The 18,384-nt window shown below is 54.3% G+C and overlaps 1 protein-coding gene across 3 annotated transcripts in view; it reads right to left on the reverse strand.

Annotated features, from left to right (window-relative positions):
• Positions 1-18,384, reverse strand: part of PRDM11 (PR/SET domain 11) — a 95,765-nt gene that overhangs the window by 11,810 nt on the left and 65,571 nt on the right. For 2 of the 3 annotated variants that reach the window (XM_056138311.1, XM_056138322.1), the window contains exon 5: positions 11,370-11,437. In XM_056138311.1, the coding sequence (XP_055994286.1) occupies positions 11,370-11,437 (68 nt within the window). Of the gene's footprint in view, positions 1-3,672; positions 5,674-8,104; positions 8,527-11,369; positions 11,438-18,384 lie in introns of those variants that run through there. The other variant, XM_056138333.1, reaches the window with a different exon arrangement.

Here is an 18,384-nt window from a genome sequence, read left to right on the forward strand (position 1 = left end):
AGACACTCAGAGAACAACAGAGCTGTCCAAAGGAGGAACATATGGACACACACTGTGATGACATTGCACCTTGAGATGCAGGCCAAGTAAAACACGCCACAGCAAACAATCTCAGGGTTCTCTGGAAAAGGATACTTAGGAGCCATCCAATTCCCAGAGATGGAAAGTAGCAAGCCCATCACCAAGGGAGGAAGTGGGAAGATTTTGTACCTCAAGGGCCCAGAGCTTTATACATGGAAGAATGAAAGGAACTCCGAAGATGGTTGGTGGTAAGGTTGCATATTGATAAAAATGTGTTTAGATCTGAGAGGTATTACAGGGATTGAGGCGCTTGCCTTGCCTGTGGCTAACCCAGGTTCAAATCCTTGGCACCACATGCAGTCCCCAGCTCACCACAAAGGGTCACTCCTGAGCACAGTCACAAATAACCCCTGAGTACACATAGGTGAAGCCCAAATCTAAAAAAGAAAAAAAAAGATCTGAACTAGCTATACACTTAACAATGGCTAAAATAGTAATCTCTGTCATACTTTATCAAATTAAAAGAAAAATAAGCCGCCTTACTGTTTATAAAACACTTTACAAAGCAAAAAACATGTAAACGTCAAATAGTAAATGGTTTCATAACTAGAGTACATTTATGCCATGGAGTGTAACTCATCTATAGAAAAATGGTTTTGGAGGACTTCTTTATGCCCTAGACAGAAGGCCTGAGAGAAGGCAGAGTGAGAACAGGAGGCCTGGGAACTATTTATACCATGGTTCCATCATTCTGTGAAAACAAGCCACAGTCAACTGCTGAAAGGAATGATATGAATTCTTTAACATGGTCTCTCTGTTCTAGGTGGATTTAGTTGGTAACTTGTTGTGATTCTCAGGTTTCCTCCACACCCTCACCGGATTGTCATCCACCCCTGAAAAAAGACCTGCATGAACAGAGTTCAATGCAGGCTGGTGATGCTGACAGCCAGGAATCCTGAGTCGCCAGGAATCCTGCCCCAGCAGAGTGTGCTTAGTGGCTATCCTGTTTCCATGCAGGTTTCTGCTCTACTCAGCCTGGAAGAGGCTGTGACCTGACAAGGGGGCTCACGTGACTGCAGAGACTCTTATGGCCAAAGGAGGGCACAGAAACATCCTTTCCAACCAAGGAAGAATGAGTATAGGAGAGTGGACTCTTGGTTTGGCAAGTCAGTGGCCCCTGGGTAAGCAGAGTCATGAGGTCCAACTTGGGATGTGCAATAGGCCAGCTTGATGGCCTCTAGATCCCCAAGATCTTAGCCTACAAATAGTTGTGTTTTTCACATTAGTGCCCCAGTCTCTCTGTGCCAGGAAGATAATGGGTGAGTATCAGGACCCCCAGTCAATACATTATGAATCAGTAACTTAGCGGGAAGGGCAAGGAGGACACCTGTCCAGAGAAGTCTTCCCAAACAACTAATCCCCTTCAACTCTCCCAAGGCAGGAGCTCACCTTTTCTTATGAAAGTGTGAAATATTTTCCCAGTCCCCAAAGCGGTGACACTCTGCGACCTGACTTCTAAACTGAATCCACTATGTGGTCAGAACAACACAACGGAAGGAAAGCCAAGCTTCTCCACCCCCACGCAGACTGCCACTGTCCCTTCATCTCTCCTCTAAAGCGCCACTTGAGAGAGAGCACAAGGGAAGCGAGAAAGCAGATCTCGCTGTTGAAAATTTTTGTTTCTAAACAACCATCAAGCCCTAAACACCAGGATAGTTTCCCCCTGGCACTCAATTTCAAAAGAAAAACACAGATGAGGAACATAAAGCCATTAAGGATTTCTGCAAAGGAATTTTGAGAGGTCAACAGGCCTTACTGAAGACTCGTCAACTCCCCCCCCCCCCCCCCACCTCCTGGAGTTTTCCTACCCAAGCAGAATTGATGTTTAGGGGCAGGACCCCAAATTTTGGTGTTGATCACAAAGTTCCTTCACACATAGATCAAAAGCTGTTGAGCATTGGTTATATCCTTTTATCTTTAAAACTGGGCGTTGAGATAAGGACATAGAAAGGGGACCCTGAGAGGTCCACACTGGGTGATTTTTTTTTTCAAGGAAAGCTAAGTGGAGTCAGTTAGGTCCTCATACCAAGTCCCTTGAATTAAGTCTCCCTGTATTAAATATTGTGCAGGAATGACAATGGCTCAACGCATTCCTAAGAACCTCTGTCCCCACACAACACACCCTTCATGTCCTGCGCCAAGGTGGCAGGTGAGTGCATGGGTCTTCTCTGGAACAGGAGGGTCCAAGGAAGTGACATACCTCTATTGGTTGTATTTCTAGTATGCTATCTCCCCACTGGAGGAAAAATACCTAAAGTGTAAAAGGGAGAGGGAAAATCTGTCACAGGCTGCTATCCATGCTTGGACTCATTCAGTGGCATGGGGCGACTAGGTGGAACCTCCAAGAATGAGAAATGAGAATAGCTTGTTTTCACTCCAAACTACAAGCTGACTCTGGACCTTGGCTATATTAGCACTGAGAGGTTTCTCCTTCCCTCATTTCTGGGGCTTTATACAGGACACCTCAATTTCTAACTGGCTCAGGAAGTAACTATCATGACAGTCCCAGGACATCCACCTTGTCAGCAACAGACCAAGGCAAGAGCACAATGCCCTGCTGCTGTTGTCTCCACTGGAGAGTGAGTTGCATGGGCTGTGGAGGTGAAGAGGAAAGAGACATGGAGGGGTGGGAGAGGGAGGGGCGCATGGGGTCTGCAACCATCAGTTGGCGCAGAAGCTTTCTTTGAATCTTTGGCATGATGAAGGCCTCAAGGAACATACAGCTCCCCTACATTTGCCTCCACTGTTTTCCATTTCCCCCTGAAGCCTGGAAAAAGAAATGGAAATCCTTTCCCTGTGGACAGACCTCTTCCTCTTGGGGTTCCCTTCACTTCTAATTTGACTCCTTGGCTCCCAGGCCCAGAGGGTTGACTGCAGTCCCAGCTGAGGGTGTTGACCATGGCAGAAGTGAATGAATCTGGGTCTAGGCACAGCTCTGAGTCTGGGTTTTTTTTTCTTTTGCTTTTAGTTTGTTGGGTTTTTTGTTTTTTGGTCAAGAACAGCAAAAGATCATCTGGAGCTTGTAACTTTCCAAGAGGAGACAAGCTGGAATCTTCCAGAAAGGGCCTGGCTCCCTAGTGAGAGTATGAGAGTATGGCCTTCTGGGGACAGCCAATACTTGAGACTGAGATCCCTCCTGGGAGCCTAGGGAAGTGTTTGCTATTTGTAAGGAATCTCTGGGCTAGGAGGGTGGGCCTTGTTGGGACACAGCAGCTCCAGGTAAGAGGGGAGATTTGTGGCTCAGGAGGGTTCCTGAGGGAAACTGACAGGCACCCCAGATCCTTTTGGAATCTTCTGCCAGGAAATTTTTTTTCCTTTCCAGGACATTAAATTTGGGGGACTACCAGGTACAATGCATTCGGCAACATCGATCTCACTTTTGACATGCAGAGAAATCACCCTGGCCCCTTTCCTGCCCTCGGAGGCCTCAACCCGTGCTGATGGCCAGCATGATGGGGACAAGTGCCCCTCTTGCCAACAAGCTTTTTCCCGGCCATCTAACCCCTGCTTTGGGGGTCTGGAGGTTTCCATGGGCAGCGAAGAATGAGAAGACACACCAAAGAAAGATCCTGGAGACTGGGGGTATTCCAAGTGTGAGATCAATTTTTTTTTTATTGCCATCGGAACAAAAATACTGGGGAAGGCAATTTGTTTCCGGCATCAGTGGGCAGGGCAGTGCCAGGCAATAATAAAGCCGCCAGGCTGTTGGGCAGCAAGGGCTTGGTTTAGGGGAGCAGAGCCCCCGAAGAACCACAGAATGTGGGGGGGCGGGCGTAAGAGCATTGTGGCTGCCCTCTGTCCTTCCTACATGGGACAAAGCCTAGGGTGGGCTCCAAAGCAGCCCTCAGGGATGATCCCCTGGGCAGGTAGTTTGGTGCTGGGGACACACAAGGGCAGGTGACATCTGAGGGCTGTGCAGGAGAGTTTCAGTGGGAGCTAGCTTCAGTTCGGGAGCAAAGAGGACCAGGAGCTGCTCCCACGTCTGCGCGAAGCTTGCCTCGGCCGCCTGCCTCTCAGAAGCCAGCTCTCCCTGAGCTCTCGACCCCCACGGAAGCCAGAGGCGTGGAGAGGAACGCATTCACAGCCCAAGCAAGCAGAGGCGAGGCATGCTGGCACCTGGGAGAGAACAGGAGCCCCCGTTGGGATCCAGGGTTCCTTTCAAAGCCAGGGCTGGAGGGGCGACTGTCCCTCAATACTGCTGCCTGCCACTTAGAGGAGACATACCACAAGAGTTCCCACCCCTCCACCCTGTCCCCAGCTGGCCCTAAGGGGGTGCTGCAAAGCTGCCAGCCTGGCCTTGACCAGCAGCTGTCACTCGAGGAAATGCAGATGACAATGGTAGAGTGATGAACAAAGAACCTGGCCTGGCTGCTTCTCCACTGTCCCGAGCACCCCGACACGAGCACCCGAGCATATGGGGCTGAGCAGAAGGCTCTCACTACGAACACCCGGTGGTCTTCTTCCACGGGCTGCACCCTTTCCTCCCCCGCACCAAAGGCAAGCATGGTAGCTGAGCACACGCACGCGGGAAGCGCAAGTGCAGGGCCAGGGACGCCACCCCCGCTGGGGCTCCGAGCCCCGGGGGCCAGAGGGGCAGGCGCCCCCTGCAAGGGCTGCAACCTGCCTATCCTCAGGCCTGACCTTCCAAGCAGGGCAGCAGGCCCAAGGTCTGACGCAGCAGCCCGGGGTGGGGGTGGGGGGCGGGATGGAAAACAGGCTTCCTTTCCCGGGTCCCCCACTCTTGCGACTCCCAGACCCCCCGCCCCGGCCAGGCCTGCTGCCCAGAGGTGCAGACCAAGAGAAGGCTGACCCCACAGGCCGAGCAAGCAGGAAGCGGTGCGATTCTCCTGCCTCTCAAGCGGCTGCTGAAGATGAAGAAGGGCGGCTGGGGCCTGACTTGATGGAGCACTGGGCGGGGAGCCATCCAGCCCCCAGCTCTCCCTCAGGGATCCTGGATCCCAGAGGTGATCCGGTCTCCAGGCCAGAGACCCTTCCTCGGTTTCTTCTCTGATATCCACATGTGGGCTCAGCAATTGAGCTTTCTCTTCCGAGACCTGGTAGTCCGTGTGGGGGCCGGTGCCAGCGGGGCCGGGGGCGAGTCTGCTGACGGGGCCTCGGCCTGGGTTACAGAGCTCACGGGGGCAGCCCCGGTGGCCCCCAGCTGGGCAGCCCGCAGGCTGTCCCGGATCTCCGTCAGGGTCTGGCTCATCTGGCCCACGTGGCTGCTCAGCTCGGCCACGGCCTGGCCCACGGCGTGCACGCTGTCGGCCATGTCCCGGTGCACGGCCACCAGCTCCCGGCAGAACTGCTGGAACGCCTCCGTCTGCTGTGCGTGGATCTGGAGGAGTTGCCAGTCAAGGCTGGGGCCTGGTGGGTTGGGGTGCGGCCGAGGGGTCCTGCACGAGGCCTGGGTCTGGGGCAGTGGCCGGGGCAGGGCCTCGGGCTTGGGGCCCACCATCTCGGACTGGTCGGAGGAGGAGGAGGAGCGGAGCAGGGTGGGCCTGGCCAGGCGGGCCTCTTCCTCTGGTGACCGCAGCAGGGGGACCCGCAGAGGCGGTCTCGAGGGCCCGGGGGTCTCCTCATCTTCGTCATCTTCGAGGATAGAAACAAAGAAGAGCACATGATTACAACAAGGAGAAAGGGGGTAGCCCTGGGCTTGGGCCCAGATCACCTCAATGTCCACCCACCAGCCCCGTTTGGCACACGCCCACTCCCCACCCCTCATGGAGACATGGCTTCTCCCCGGAGTCCAGGTGGCCTAGTGGGGAGCAGGGTGTGGGCAGAACCCGGGCGCCCTTCTTTCCATAGGAGCAGTGACGCTCTAGGAGGGCAGCCCAGAGGTTCTCCTCCTTCTCCTTGGACTCAGTCACTGCAAAGCAAACATCACCACCTCTCTCCCTACCTACCTGAGCACCTGCCCACCTCGGAGGGCTGTGAGGACCATAAACAGGTCAGACCTGGAAGCCCCGGGGCTGAAATAAAGAGGCACCAGGATGCCACCCCAGTCCCAGGTGCCAGGAGGCAGCTTCTGAGTAGCTCGGGGGCCACCTGGTGGCCTGGCTGGAATCTGTAACTTTAGGTTGGGGCAGAAGGATCTGGCAACAGGCGGGACCTGGGAGGCTAAGAGGGGCCCCAGCTGCTGAAGGACAGGCCAGTGGGGACAGAGCAAGAGCACCTTGGCCCCCTGCCTGGGCAGCCAGGAGCCCATGGACCCAGCTCAGACGGACCCCTCCGGCCCATCACAGGACTCAGCACCATACAGTGGGTCAGCTCGATAGCGATGCAGGCCAGGGAGCAATTACTGAGCCGGGGGTGAGGGGAAGGCCCAGGCCACTCTCCTGTAGCTGAGGCAGTGCTGTTCACCCACCTTGAGCAGTGAGCGGGGTAAGACTGGCTACCCATGAGCCCCAATGGGTCTTGGGGTCTCAGCCCTCAGGGGCTCTGGGTGCCAGCCGGGATGCACCAAGGCAGTGTCCCCAACTCAGGCTTCCTTTGGGGTTCCCCAGCCATTTGACTCACCGCTCTCACCGCTCTTCCTAGCTAGGGGAAGGGAGCTGCAAGGAGGGGGTCCTGGGTAAACTCATCTCCTTCCATCCTGGGGGAGACTGCAAGGGTGTGAGCAGTGCAGGAAGTAGGGAACATCTCCGGATTTTAGGTCCCGTGTCTTATTCATAACTGGATGGAATTCCTCTGATATGTCACATGGCTGCTCAGGAGGCTGGAAGACCTGGGGGTTCGTGTCCTGGTGCCACCTGAGCTCGGGGGGCCACCTCTGTGGCTAGACTGTGAGAACCGACCCCCCCCACCCCACTCCAATTTTTCCAAGTCCTGAGAATCTCCTGTCAGGAGCCTCAGTCAAACGGGAAACAAGCACCATCCTGGCTTGCAGGGGCCTGGGGCTGGCCTGTTCTCAGGGGGCTCCCTGGGCTGAGAAGGGGGTGGGGTGGGTGTGTGCACAAACAGAGCTGAAGTGGGTGCAGTCCGGCACGTAAGCCCCCCTCCCCGTCCTGCGGGGGACTCTGGGCTCGACCGGCTCCGCCTGCTTCCAAGTCCATCCCATGACACAGGGAGTTGCTGGGGAGGAGGGGTGCAGGGGGACAACAGGGCGGAGGGGGAGGGGCCCGGTGCGGACAGAGAGAGGGGCCGGGAGAGCCTTGGGGAGGACAGAAAGGGGGAGAGCGGGGGCCACCCAGAGTGGGAGCGGGCGAATCCCACAGGAACGAGGGAGGCGCTGGGAGGCGCAGCCAGGAGCGCAGATGGGCTCCTCCTCGGTGGGGCCTGGGCCTGCAGACTTGGCTGGCGGCCGGCCCCTCCCCCGCTGCCCCGGGCTTCCCTGGCTTCTCTCAGTTCCTGGAACGTGCCAAGCGCCTTCCTGATGCAAGCCCTGTACATGCTGTTCTCCAGCCTGCAGTTCCCCCCCCCCCCTCCCGCCCTCCGCAGCTCCACACCACCGGCTTGCTTAACTCTTACCCTTCCCTCACTCAACTGTCATTCCTGTGAATGCCCCTCCATCAGGGACAGCAATGCTCCAGAATCACAGGTCCTCCCCAAAACCCCCACAACCGCTGCCCCCTACACAACACACACACACACACACACACACACACACACACACGAGTTTTCCGACAGGAGAGCCAGGGGGGCATCTGCTTCAAAGTTCCAGAGAGTTCCAGGCTGTAGAAGCACAGACAAGTATGGACCCTGTGGGCTGCCCCACTACACCCCACACACTCAGCCCTGCCATCCGGACCCAAGACACACCTTCATGCCATCAAGTGTCCCACACAGTGACTGAAGGGCAGGCAAACTATTCCCACCTGTCCAGGGACTTCCTGAGAGGGCGTGGGGGCTGGGCTGGGTCTTCCCAGTGGCTCTGGGGCCCCAAAGGGGAAGTGTCCCCAGGGAATGTTCTAGAATAAAGGGAGGGAATGGACCGGGGAGAAAACAAATGGGAGAAAGAAGACATGGGGGTGACAGAGAGGGACAGATGGGGGTCAAGGGGGTGCCGGTGGGTGGTACTCACAGCTGGTGGAAGGGCTGTCCGTGCCGTCCACTTCCGCCCTGGGGAAGCCATGCCCGGATGTGGCTGTGAGCAGTGCAGACTCGATGGCCCTCTCGTGGGCGGTGAGCATGATGGCAGGGGCGCGGCTGCTGGCCCCGGGGCCTGACAGAGACTGCTGCATGAAGGCCAGCTTGTCCTTGGTCCTCCGCTTCATGTCATCCCATCTGTGCTTAATGTCCTTGACGGAGCGGGGCACCTGGCTGACGGAGGTGATTTTCCGAGCTATGCCTTCCCAAATCTGGTCCCTGTCAGCATGGGACAGCCGCATGGTCTCCCTCCCAAAGAGAACCGCTTCGTGGCGGGTCACCTCCGTGACCAGAATGTCCAGCTCCTCCTTGGAGAACTTGGGCTTCCTCTTACGCTCGGCCAGGGGCGCCACAGTCCTTGGGTTGAATATCCCACAAAGCACAATGGGGTAAAGGACGTCAGAGCCGCAGGGCCTCCGCCAGCCTCATCGCCAGCCCCCAGCTGGGGAGCCGGGAGGCCCAGGGGCACCCTCGCTCGCTCACTCACTCACTACCACTGCCACACCCACTTCCCATCACAGGGTCCCTTCCACTCCATCATAGAATGATGGCAAGAGAAGGGAGTGCGGGACGCGGCACCTTCCCGCGGCACCTTCCCACCAGCCCTCACGTCTGACCAGCTGGAAGCCTCTCCCGGCCAGCGGGAGTGACCACTGCAGCTGCCTCGCAAGGTAACAAGGAAGGGAAAGCGAAGTACAAGAGCACTGACACACAAAGATGCTGCTCAGTGGCTCCCGGTTGCCCGCACAGCAAGGGCCAGGTCTTGACACTGACCCCCGCACATCAGGGTGCTTGTTTGGGACCCTAGTGAGCAAAGGCCCTGGAGATGCACGGGGCGGAGGAAGCACCCAGGGCAAGCGTGAGGTTCATGACCGGGGAGGAGGATCCTGACCGCCCCAGGGGTCCCAGGGTGGAAAAAAAGCCTAGGTGGGGGGGGGGGGGGGTCAGGAGTTGGCATCGTCTCTCGAAAGTCCGAGTTACACTCAAGCGGGCCTGGGACTCAGGGACACGAGTGACCAGAAAGCTCTTTTCGTTTGCCCTGGGCTACGTCCTGCCCCTTTCTGGTCCCATGCGCCACCTCTGGCTCTTGGGCAGCTGCGTAGGGACGTGCCGCCCTCAGAGGGAGGCTGGGGTGATGATGCCTTCCCTGCAGAGCCGCTGGGGACCACGGCCTGAGCTCTGTGTCTCACTTGCTCCACTCCAGAGGCCATAGCCGGCCTCTGAGGGTGTCCCGAAACCCAGGCATCCCCCAGCCATCGTTTGAAGAAAATGCCCCACTCCACGCGGCTCTGGCTGTGCAAGCACATCAGAAAGAGCCGGCCTGATGGAAGTCAGGTATTTGGGAGGCATGGAGGCTCTGTGCCTGCCCAGCTGCCACCACCGGGCCATCTCTACCGCAGCCCTCCCCAGCCCCCGCCCCACTCCACTCGGCGAGTCTTAGATGGTTCCCCTACCAGCCGGGATCAAAGCGGACCCAGGGGCCAGGAAGATGAGGGCAGCCAAGCTCAGCACCCACCTGCACAGCGGCACCTGCCAGCCCCTCGAACACTGAGGTGAAGAAGCCCAGCCGGGAGGCTGAGATGTTTAAGTCGGCCTCTGCCGCTGTTGACTGACTCAGAGGAAGTCCCTGCGCCATGCTGCTGGGTGCAGCGCCCCCACCCCCACTCCCACCCCACCCCACCCCACCCCACAGCAGCATGGAGGTCACACAGCACTGAGAGCAGCAGGTCCGACCCCTGCGGAGAGCTTCCAAACTGCCATCACCTGGGCCCCAGCCCAGCCCAGTCCTACCCGTGGGAGCCTGATGACCCCGCCAGGAGTGCTGAGGAGAAGCCTCTTTCTCTGGGCTAGGGGAAAGCCTGGGCCCCCCAGCTGAAAGCTGAGACGGGGTGGAAGGGCAGGACAGAACCAGCTGTGCAGGCTGCAGAGATCCGAGCCAGCCCCAGCCTGCACGCGCACGCACACTTCTGCCCCCCAGCCCCCGCCCCAAGTTAGGTGGAAGCTGCCACCCAGCTGTCCCCACCACTCGCTTTGATCACACTGCCCCTCGTGGCCTCGCTTTGCACAGGCCCTCGGCAGGACCCGGGACCTCACCTGGGTCCTCTTTCCAGTACCCCATTAGCAGCTGCCCCACCTGTGACCGGAAGGGGAGTGCCAGAGGGTGCTGGCATCACTGCCGAATGTGGCTGGAGGCTTCCGGAACCCCTTTCTGGGCAAGAATGGGCCAGACCTGTGTGCAGGGCCTGGGGGTGCAGATTTTGGGGCTAACCCCCCCACCACGCGTCTGCACCTGCTCACGGCTATGAGACTAGCTACCCCCAAGCGCTCTGGAGAGGAACGGGCCCGCCTGGTGGGTGCAAGGGGGGCCATGTGGAGGCTGCACCATGTTCTCCCCACCGCAGCCCCACATCCCTGCATCGTCCTAGAAAGCCTCAAGGTTTAAAGACAGCACATGCCCTGCCCACCCCCCCCCCCCCCCGCTCCAGCTCCCCAAGGTCATGGCGTTCTGATGCGGCAGGAGCCTGAGTGCACAGGCCGCATGGACCCCTGGGTGTGGCCCTTCCCTCCCAACCCTGCTCCGATCTCCCCAAACCCCACCCCAACCTTGGAACTGCGAGATTCCAGGGCGGGGGTGGGGGTGGGGGGTGGTCCAGCAAGGAGGTCCCACCACCAGTGGGACCTTCCCCGCAGATACACTGGCCTGCGGGCAGCAGAGCACTGGGACACCGGGGCCAGTATCCCACTCACTCCGGCGGACCCTGAGGCCTGGGATGGGGACATCACCCGTGAATGAACCCAAGCCTGGGTCACAGGCACCATCAGGAACGACCGCAGATGGGTGGGATAAGCAGGGAGCTTGTTTCAGGGGCATTTAAAAGACAGCCCTCAGTAGGACACATCCCCCCCACCCCACCACAGCAGGAGCCTGCCCAGGGGGGACACCCTCTGGGCTGATAGATGCCTTTCTCATGTAGGGACACTACCAGGAGCTGGGGTCTCTAGCCACACTGACCAGCACGAAAGCTCAAGGGGTCCCCAGAGCCACAAGCCTGGCCACAGGCCACCTCCAGAGCCCCCACGGAGGAAGCCTGGGGGAGCCCCCAGAGGAAAACATCAGCAAAACCTTCATGAGCCTCCTCCCCAGCGGCCTCCCCCGCCCCTGCGGTCAGGTAACCAGAAGTACAGAGAGTGGGACTCACCTCATCCAGTTGGCTTTCGTCTCGTCGGACCCGTCTATGGACTTATAGCGGTTGTTCTTGTCCACAATCTGGAAGACAGAGCGCGCATCTACTATGGGCCACCATTAGCGGGGGCGCTCCTGTCTCCTGGGGAACCCGGGCCAGGCCAGCAGGCACAGATCTCAGGACCCACTTCTGTGGGACAAGAGGTGAGATCGCCTCCTGCCTCTTCCCCATTTTCCAAGGGTCCTCAGCAGCAAAGTTAACCCCTCTAGCGTCTGGGTTCTGCGGGCCTGCCACTTCAAGGCATGTATGGCATGATCAGAGAAGACCCCCAAATGCTTAAAAGCCTCAGGGTTCAGGTGGGGCCCCTTTCTCTCTGGGAGAATGTCGAGATTCCATCATTGTCCTGCACCAGGGTTCAGCCGGGTACAGAATGCGGGGCAGATTAAATCTGGTTTTCTCCTGGTGTTTTGAAGCTAGCCAAAACAGTGCTCGCAGGCTCATAAACAACCAACTTATGGTGGGTCTCATGTTATTCTCTTCTGACTCACCCATCTGCAGTAACATCTTTCTGGTTTGGGGGCCACACCCGGCAGTACTCAGGACTGCTTACTCCTGGCTCTGTGCTCAGGAACTACTCCTAGCGGGGCTTGGGGGACCATAAGGGATGCCACAGTCAAACCCAGGTCCGCTGCGTGCAAGGCAAGTGCCCTACTCACTGTATTATCCCTCCTGCCTATCTACTCTTGATTTTCTATTTCACTGTGTAATTTTTGAAGCGGAAATCAACTTTTTTGAATTTCATTTTAATTTTGTATTATTTGGGCTGGAGCGACAGCACAGCAGGTAGGGTGTTTGCCTTGCAAGCGGCCAACATGGCTGACCCAAGTTCGATTCCTCCGCCTCTCTCAGAGAGCCCGACAAGCTACTGAGAGTATCTCGCCCGCATGGCAAAGCCTGGCAAGCTACCCATGACGTATTCGATATGCCAAACACAGTAATAATTGTCACAATGGAGACGTTACTGGGCCCGCTCGAGCAAACTGATGAACAATGGGAGGACAGTGACAGTGACAGTTTGTGTTATTTGGTGGGGACAGATCTCTTTTTTCAGTTCTGCAGAATTCTCAGCAGTAACACCCCATGTCTTTATGTCCAGTTTCTCAGACTCTTCCTAGAGAATTTCAATGAAACTGAGGCTGAGGAGTAGTTCAACCGGTCCCCACATCTTCTCACCCTTTCTTATTTCTGTTTATCTTTCTGGGCAGTGCTCTGGAAACTTTCACAGAACTCTCTTCTAATTCATCAGTTCTCTCACTGACTGTGTCTGAGCCCAAGTATATAATAGGGACACACACACGCACACAGACACATATCAGTATTTCCTTTTTCTAATAAGTAGCACTGTAGCACTGTCCTCCTGTTGTTCATCGATTTGCTCGAACGGGCCCAGTACCGTCTCCATCATGAGACTTGTTACTGTGTTTGGCACATTGAATACATCACAGGTAGCTTGCCAGGCTTTGCCGTGCGGGCGAGATACTCTCAGTAGCTTGCCAGGCTCTCCAAGAGGGAAGGAGGAATCCAACCTGGCTCGGCTGGGCCGGCTGCGCGCAAGGCAAACGCCCTACCACTGTGCTATCTTTATATTTATCACATTTATATCTTTTAATTTTTTTTAATTTTAGGAACCATGGTTTACAATGCAATGCAATGTAAAAAATGTAAAATAAATTTGCATTCCCATAATTTTAAGTTCGGGATCTTTTTGTTTTATAATATTCCTTTCTTTTTCTTTTCTTGGTTTTGGGGCCACGCCTGGCAATGCTTACGGGTTACTTCTGGTGGTGCTCAGGGGACCATATGGGAGGCCAGGGAACAAACCCAGGTTGGTTGCATGCAAGGCAAACATCCTACCCACTGTACTGTTGCTCCAGCTCTTACAATAGTCTGTCTGTCTCTTCCCTTCCCTAATAGCTAAACTAAAATATAACTGTCGTGTAAGGTACTATTTGGTATATTTTGACAAAGGTCTACATCTGACACGATCAAGACACAAGCATGAGCCTCACTGTCAAGACCTTCCCTGTATCTCCCTATCCACAGGAATCTGGGTCGGAATCCAGTGCTTAGCTACTGGGGAAATTCCTGTACAAATCTTTGTCTATAAACACATAATTTACTTTCTCTCACGCAATCAGTAGAAAGGCTTAGTAGAATGGCTTAGTGGAATGGCTTGATCACATAGTAAATATCTGTTGTTTAAGAAAATACTGTGCAGGCTAGAGTGATAGCACAGCAGGTAGGATGTTTGCCTTGCACACGGCCGACCTGGGTTTGATTCCCAGAATCCCATATAGTCCCCCGAGCATTGCCAGGAGTGATTCCTGAGTGCAGAGCCAGGAGTAACCTTTGAGCATCTCCGGGTGTGACCCAAAAAACAAAACAAAACAAAAAAATATGGTTTTATACAAGAGGTACTTCACTCTCCATGCCTCGCAGCAGTGAGAATTCCGAGTGGTCAATGTCCCTGCTGGTAATGACCCTTTCCTTATAGCCATTCTAGCATGAAACCAGAGCCTCCTCACTGAGTTTTAACTGTGTGCTTTTCTCTCCCTGAGTTTCTATCAGCCTCACATCTTCTTTGGTGGTGTGTCTACTAAAATCTTTTACATCTATATATAGGATCTGAATTTTTTTGCCATGTATATGATTTACTGATATTTCCTCCTAGTTTGTGACTTGTTTATTCTCTTAATAATGTCTTTCCAAGAGCAAAGGTTTAAATTTGAAAAACAAAAGCTCACTTAAGAAATGAGTCTCAAAAAAAAAAAGAAAAATAAATGATTCTCTAGGACCGGAAAGATATTACAGTGGGTAGGGCAAATGCCTTGTACATGACCAACCTGGGTTTTATTCTCCAGCATCCCATATGGTCCCTACAGCACCACCAGGAGTAACCCTTGAGTGCAGAACCATGAGTAACCCCTGAGCAATGTTGGGTGTGGCCCAATACCAGCCCCCACCCCCCCCACCAAAAAAAAAATGATCCCTGGGGCTGGAGAGATAGCACAGCAGGTATGGCGTTTGCCTTGCACACGGCCGACCCGGGTTTGATTCCCAGCATCCCATATGGTCCCCTGAGCACTGCCAGGAGTAACTCCTGAGTGCAGAGCCAGTCGTTACCCCTGTGCATCGCCAGGTGTGACCCAAAAAGCAAAAAAAAAAAAATATGCTCTTTTCTTTATTACTTTGAGATTCTATATTGGTCGACTGGATCATCTATCACTTTATACCTAGGTATGTAATGACATTCCTAACTACCTATAAAAATAGAATATATACCTCGGCCTCTCTCTGCAAAGTCCTGGACAACAGCAGAAGGGTCAGATGTCTACTTTCTGAAAACTTCTTCAAGAGACAGTGATACATGCTCCCACCCTTCTGCCTGGAATACAGATGTGATGGCTGGAGCTCTACCTACTGGCTTTTAATCATAAGGTTGATCCTAGCATGGAGAGAGCACTGGGAAGAACTGAAACTGGGTTTCTTTAGGACTGGGTGGAGCAGCAGCATTTCATAAAAGAAGACCTACCTCCTGCTTCACTTCAGCCACTTTTATTTTGAATCTCAGTCAGTCAAACATATCCCAGATAGGGACCTAAACAGATATTCTGAATTCCTTTTCTGAAGACTTTATTATTTTTCCTTTAATTGGAGTAGCATCGTATGTCATCATTTTTTTAAGGCACGCACACAAAAGGAATTGTTTTGGTCCCACCTGGAGGTGCTCAGGGCTTACTCCTGGCTCTCTGTTCAGGAATCAGTCTGGGTGGTACTGAGAGAGGAGCGTATGTGAGACTGACTTCACGTAAGAGAAGCGCCATACTCTGTACTAGCTCCCTAGCCTTCAGTTTGCCTTTTAAATATTAATTTTCTATATATTATATTGTTGGCAGTTTACTCAGCTGGTTCCTTTTTTTTTGGGGGGGTTGGTTTTGCTTTTTTGGGTCACACACCTGGCAATGCTCAGGAGATACTCCTTACTCTGCACTCAGTAATTACTCCTGGTGATGCTCAGGGGACCATATGGGATACCAGGTATCAAACCAGGGTCAGCCACATGCAAGTACAACCTACCTGCTGTACTATTGCTCCGGCCTCTGCTGACTTCTCTTAAGACATTCTTAGCCCTTTGTCCGCCCTCCCTCACCTCTCTCTCTCTCTCTCTCTCTCTCTCTCTCTTTCTCTCTCTCTCTCTCTCTCACACACACACACACACATACACAATCTGTCTCTTTGTCTCTCTCTCTCTCTCACACACACACACAAACACACACACACGTACCCCTCTTCCTGACTATGGAGAGATTGCTTGTGAGTGCTCCCTCACAAAACAATTTTGAAAAAAGCCTGACTTACTTCAAGCATTCAAGAAATTCAAGAAATCATAAGGAATGCGGCTGCAGATCATCAGTAGATCCTACACAAAGGGCCCCAGCCATAGTCATTCCAGATTTCTCTCCTCTTGCCTCAAACAAAGCTCTAAATGTAGCTGAAGGCCACCTCTGCTCCTACTATACTCCCTTCCTCGCTCCTTCCTGCCATGGGTCCCTCCAAGGTACTCCTAAAGTGGTGAGGGCTCTATTCACTTTGTTCTGGAAGGATCTCCCCCCAAAACAAGGCACAAAACTACTTTCACAGCTCTGGGAAGCTCAGACACAGCACCCTAGGGGAAACCTCCTTTGAGACCTTATGGAGGACTTCTCTTCCTCTTCCTCTTCCTTCCTTCCTTCCTTCCTTCCTTCCTTCCTTCCTTCCTTCCTTCATTTCTTTCCTTCCTTCCTTCCTTCGTTCCTTCTTTCTTTTGTGGTTGTTTTTGGGCCACCCCCAGTGATGCTCAGGGCTTATTCCTGGCGGAGGGCTCAGGGAACCAGGTGCAGTGATGGGAATCAAACCAGGGTCAACCTCAACCTATCTCCAACCTGACTACTTCCTTCTTATCTTTTGGGTCTCAGTTCTGTCTCCTCCTGGTCTGACACCAGCCTGACCCTGCTCCTGTCTCCCACAACAGACCCTCGGGATCTCATCTGAGACGAAATCCCAGGATGTGCTTTGGTGGAAGGGTGTCCCTTTGTGGATTGGGCCACTGATGTCTGTCTCCCTGGCTGGACCGGAGTGAACACAAACAAAACATCTGATCACTCTGTCCAGGACAGTGGCCTGGACTTTCCGTGACACAGGTGTGGGGCTGGGGGATGTGGGCTGAGTTCTTGGATTAAGTAACAAGCAAGTGAAAATGAACACGCTGGCTTAGACTTCACTGTACAGAAAATGGGAGGGGGTGCTGAGCGGGAGAGTCAGCAGGACACTGTGTGGACTTTGGTGAACGGGAGGTTTAATGTGGTTGTCACTAGGCCAAGAGTGGAGGTGACCGCTGGGCACTGGCTTTGCATGTTGTGAGGCTCTGAGTTTGATCCCTAAGATCACCATTTAAAGAAGGGGGAAAGGGGGCTGAAGTGATAGCACAACGGGTAGGGCGTTTGCCTTGCACGCAGCCAACATGGCCTACACAGGTTCGATTCCCAGCATCCCATATGGTCCCCCGAGCACCGCCAGGAGCAATTCCTGAGTGCATGAGCCAGGAGTAGCCCGAGTATCACTGGGTGTGACCCCCCCCCCAAAAAAAGCAATAAATAAATAAAGAAAGAAAGAAGGGGGGGGAATGCAACCAAAATTAAAAATTAAATCATAGGAACTGAAGAGATATAACGGCAAGTCCAAGAACCAAAAATGAAATTAAATAATGATATAAAATGATGAATCAATAAATCACATTTTATAATTAATCAAATATTCAAAGCTTATGACTTCCTGCTGTTAGTCTGTGCTTTGTGGCACACCCAGCAGGCTCTGCGCTCAGGGATCACTGCTGGTCTGGGTTCCAGGGATCATATGCAGTGCCTGAGATCCAGTCCAGATTGGCCGTGCGAGGCAAGCACCCTGCCCGCTGTCCTATCTCTCTCTCTGGCCCACTGTTATCTATGTTCACAAGGGCACCTGCAGCCAGTTACCTTATCAGTGAAGAGCCACAGGAGAGAAGACCTGCAGGCCACTTCCTGACTCGGTTAGTATCTCTCGTGGCCCCTTGAAGTCAGCCGTGGCCCAAGCATGATGCTTCCCACCAGCTTAGGGATCCCAGAGATGGCTCAGCAGTTAGGAATGGAAGTTTTAACCCCAACACTGCATGTTCCCCCAGCAAACCTGATGTGGCCTGAGCACTGCCAGGGTGGTCCTAGTGGTCCCCAGCACCCCACATTCTGTGGCCCTTGAACTGAAGCACCAGGTCCAATTGGCTGAGTACTGGGAGTGGCCCCAAGCAGTTCCGGGGGTGGGATGGGGGAAACTCCTCCAACTGATCAATAAAAAAACAAATAAATTGACCACCAAGGTCTAGGCATAGGTTCAATGCTCAAAAGAAGTTGGGGAGATGACGTCAATGCCCCCTACTCTGGCCACCTAGTGGGGGAGGCTGCTGTGGTCTCACACACCTTGTAAGGGCCACACAGTTGGTGGCTGCTCTTGGCCACACTGATAAAGTGCCAACCTCCTAGTCTCCTCCCCTGGGCCCCCGGGTGATGCCCCCACCTCAAAGATGCCCCCCAGAATCTCACAGAAGCCCACCCTTTATCACAATGCAACCCGCTCCATAATATTTATCTTCTCCAGAGGAAGAGATGCCCCTGGAGCACTGTGGTAGGAGTAGGAACCCCACGGGAGGGGCTGTCTGTCTTCACACAGACAAGCAATCTTAATTTTAAGTGCTGCATTGAGCCCTCCCTGGGCCGTGCCTCAGTCTCCCCAGCTGTGAAAGAGGGTAAACAGCTGCACACCCCGTCCCTGTAACAAGCAGTGTAATGAACTCTGCAAAGGGTGAATGGGAGCACCAGATGCTGAGAGGGGGCCCTCCAGGCTGTGATTAGGAGCTCCGGATGGAGCACCTGCACATCCACAAGGGGCTCCATCAGCCTCA

Source organism: Sorex fumeus, unplaced genomic scaffold (assembly GCF_029834395.1).
Source record: "Sorex fumeus unplaced genomic scaffold, SorFum_2.1 ptg000007l, whole genome shotgun sequence".
Lineage (NCBI taxonomy): Eukaryota > Metazoa > Chordata > Mammalia > Eulipotyphla > Soricidae > Sorex > Sorex fumeus.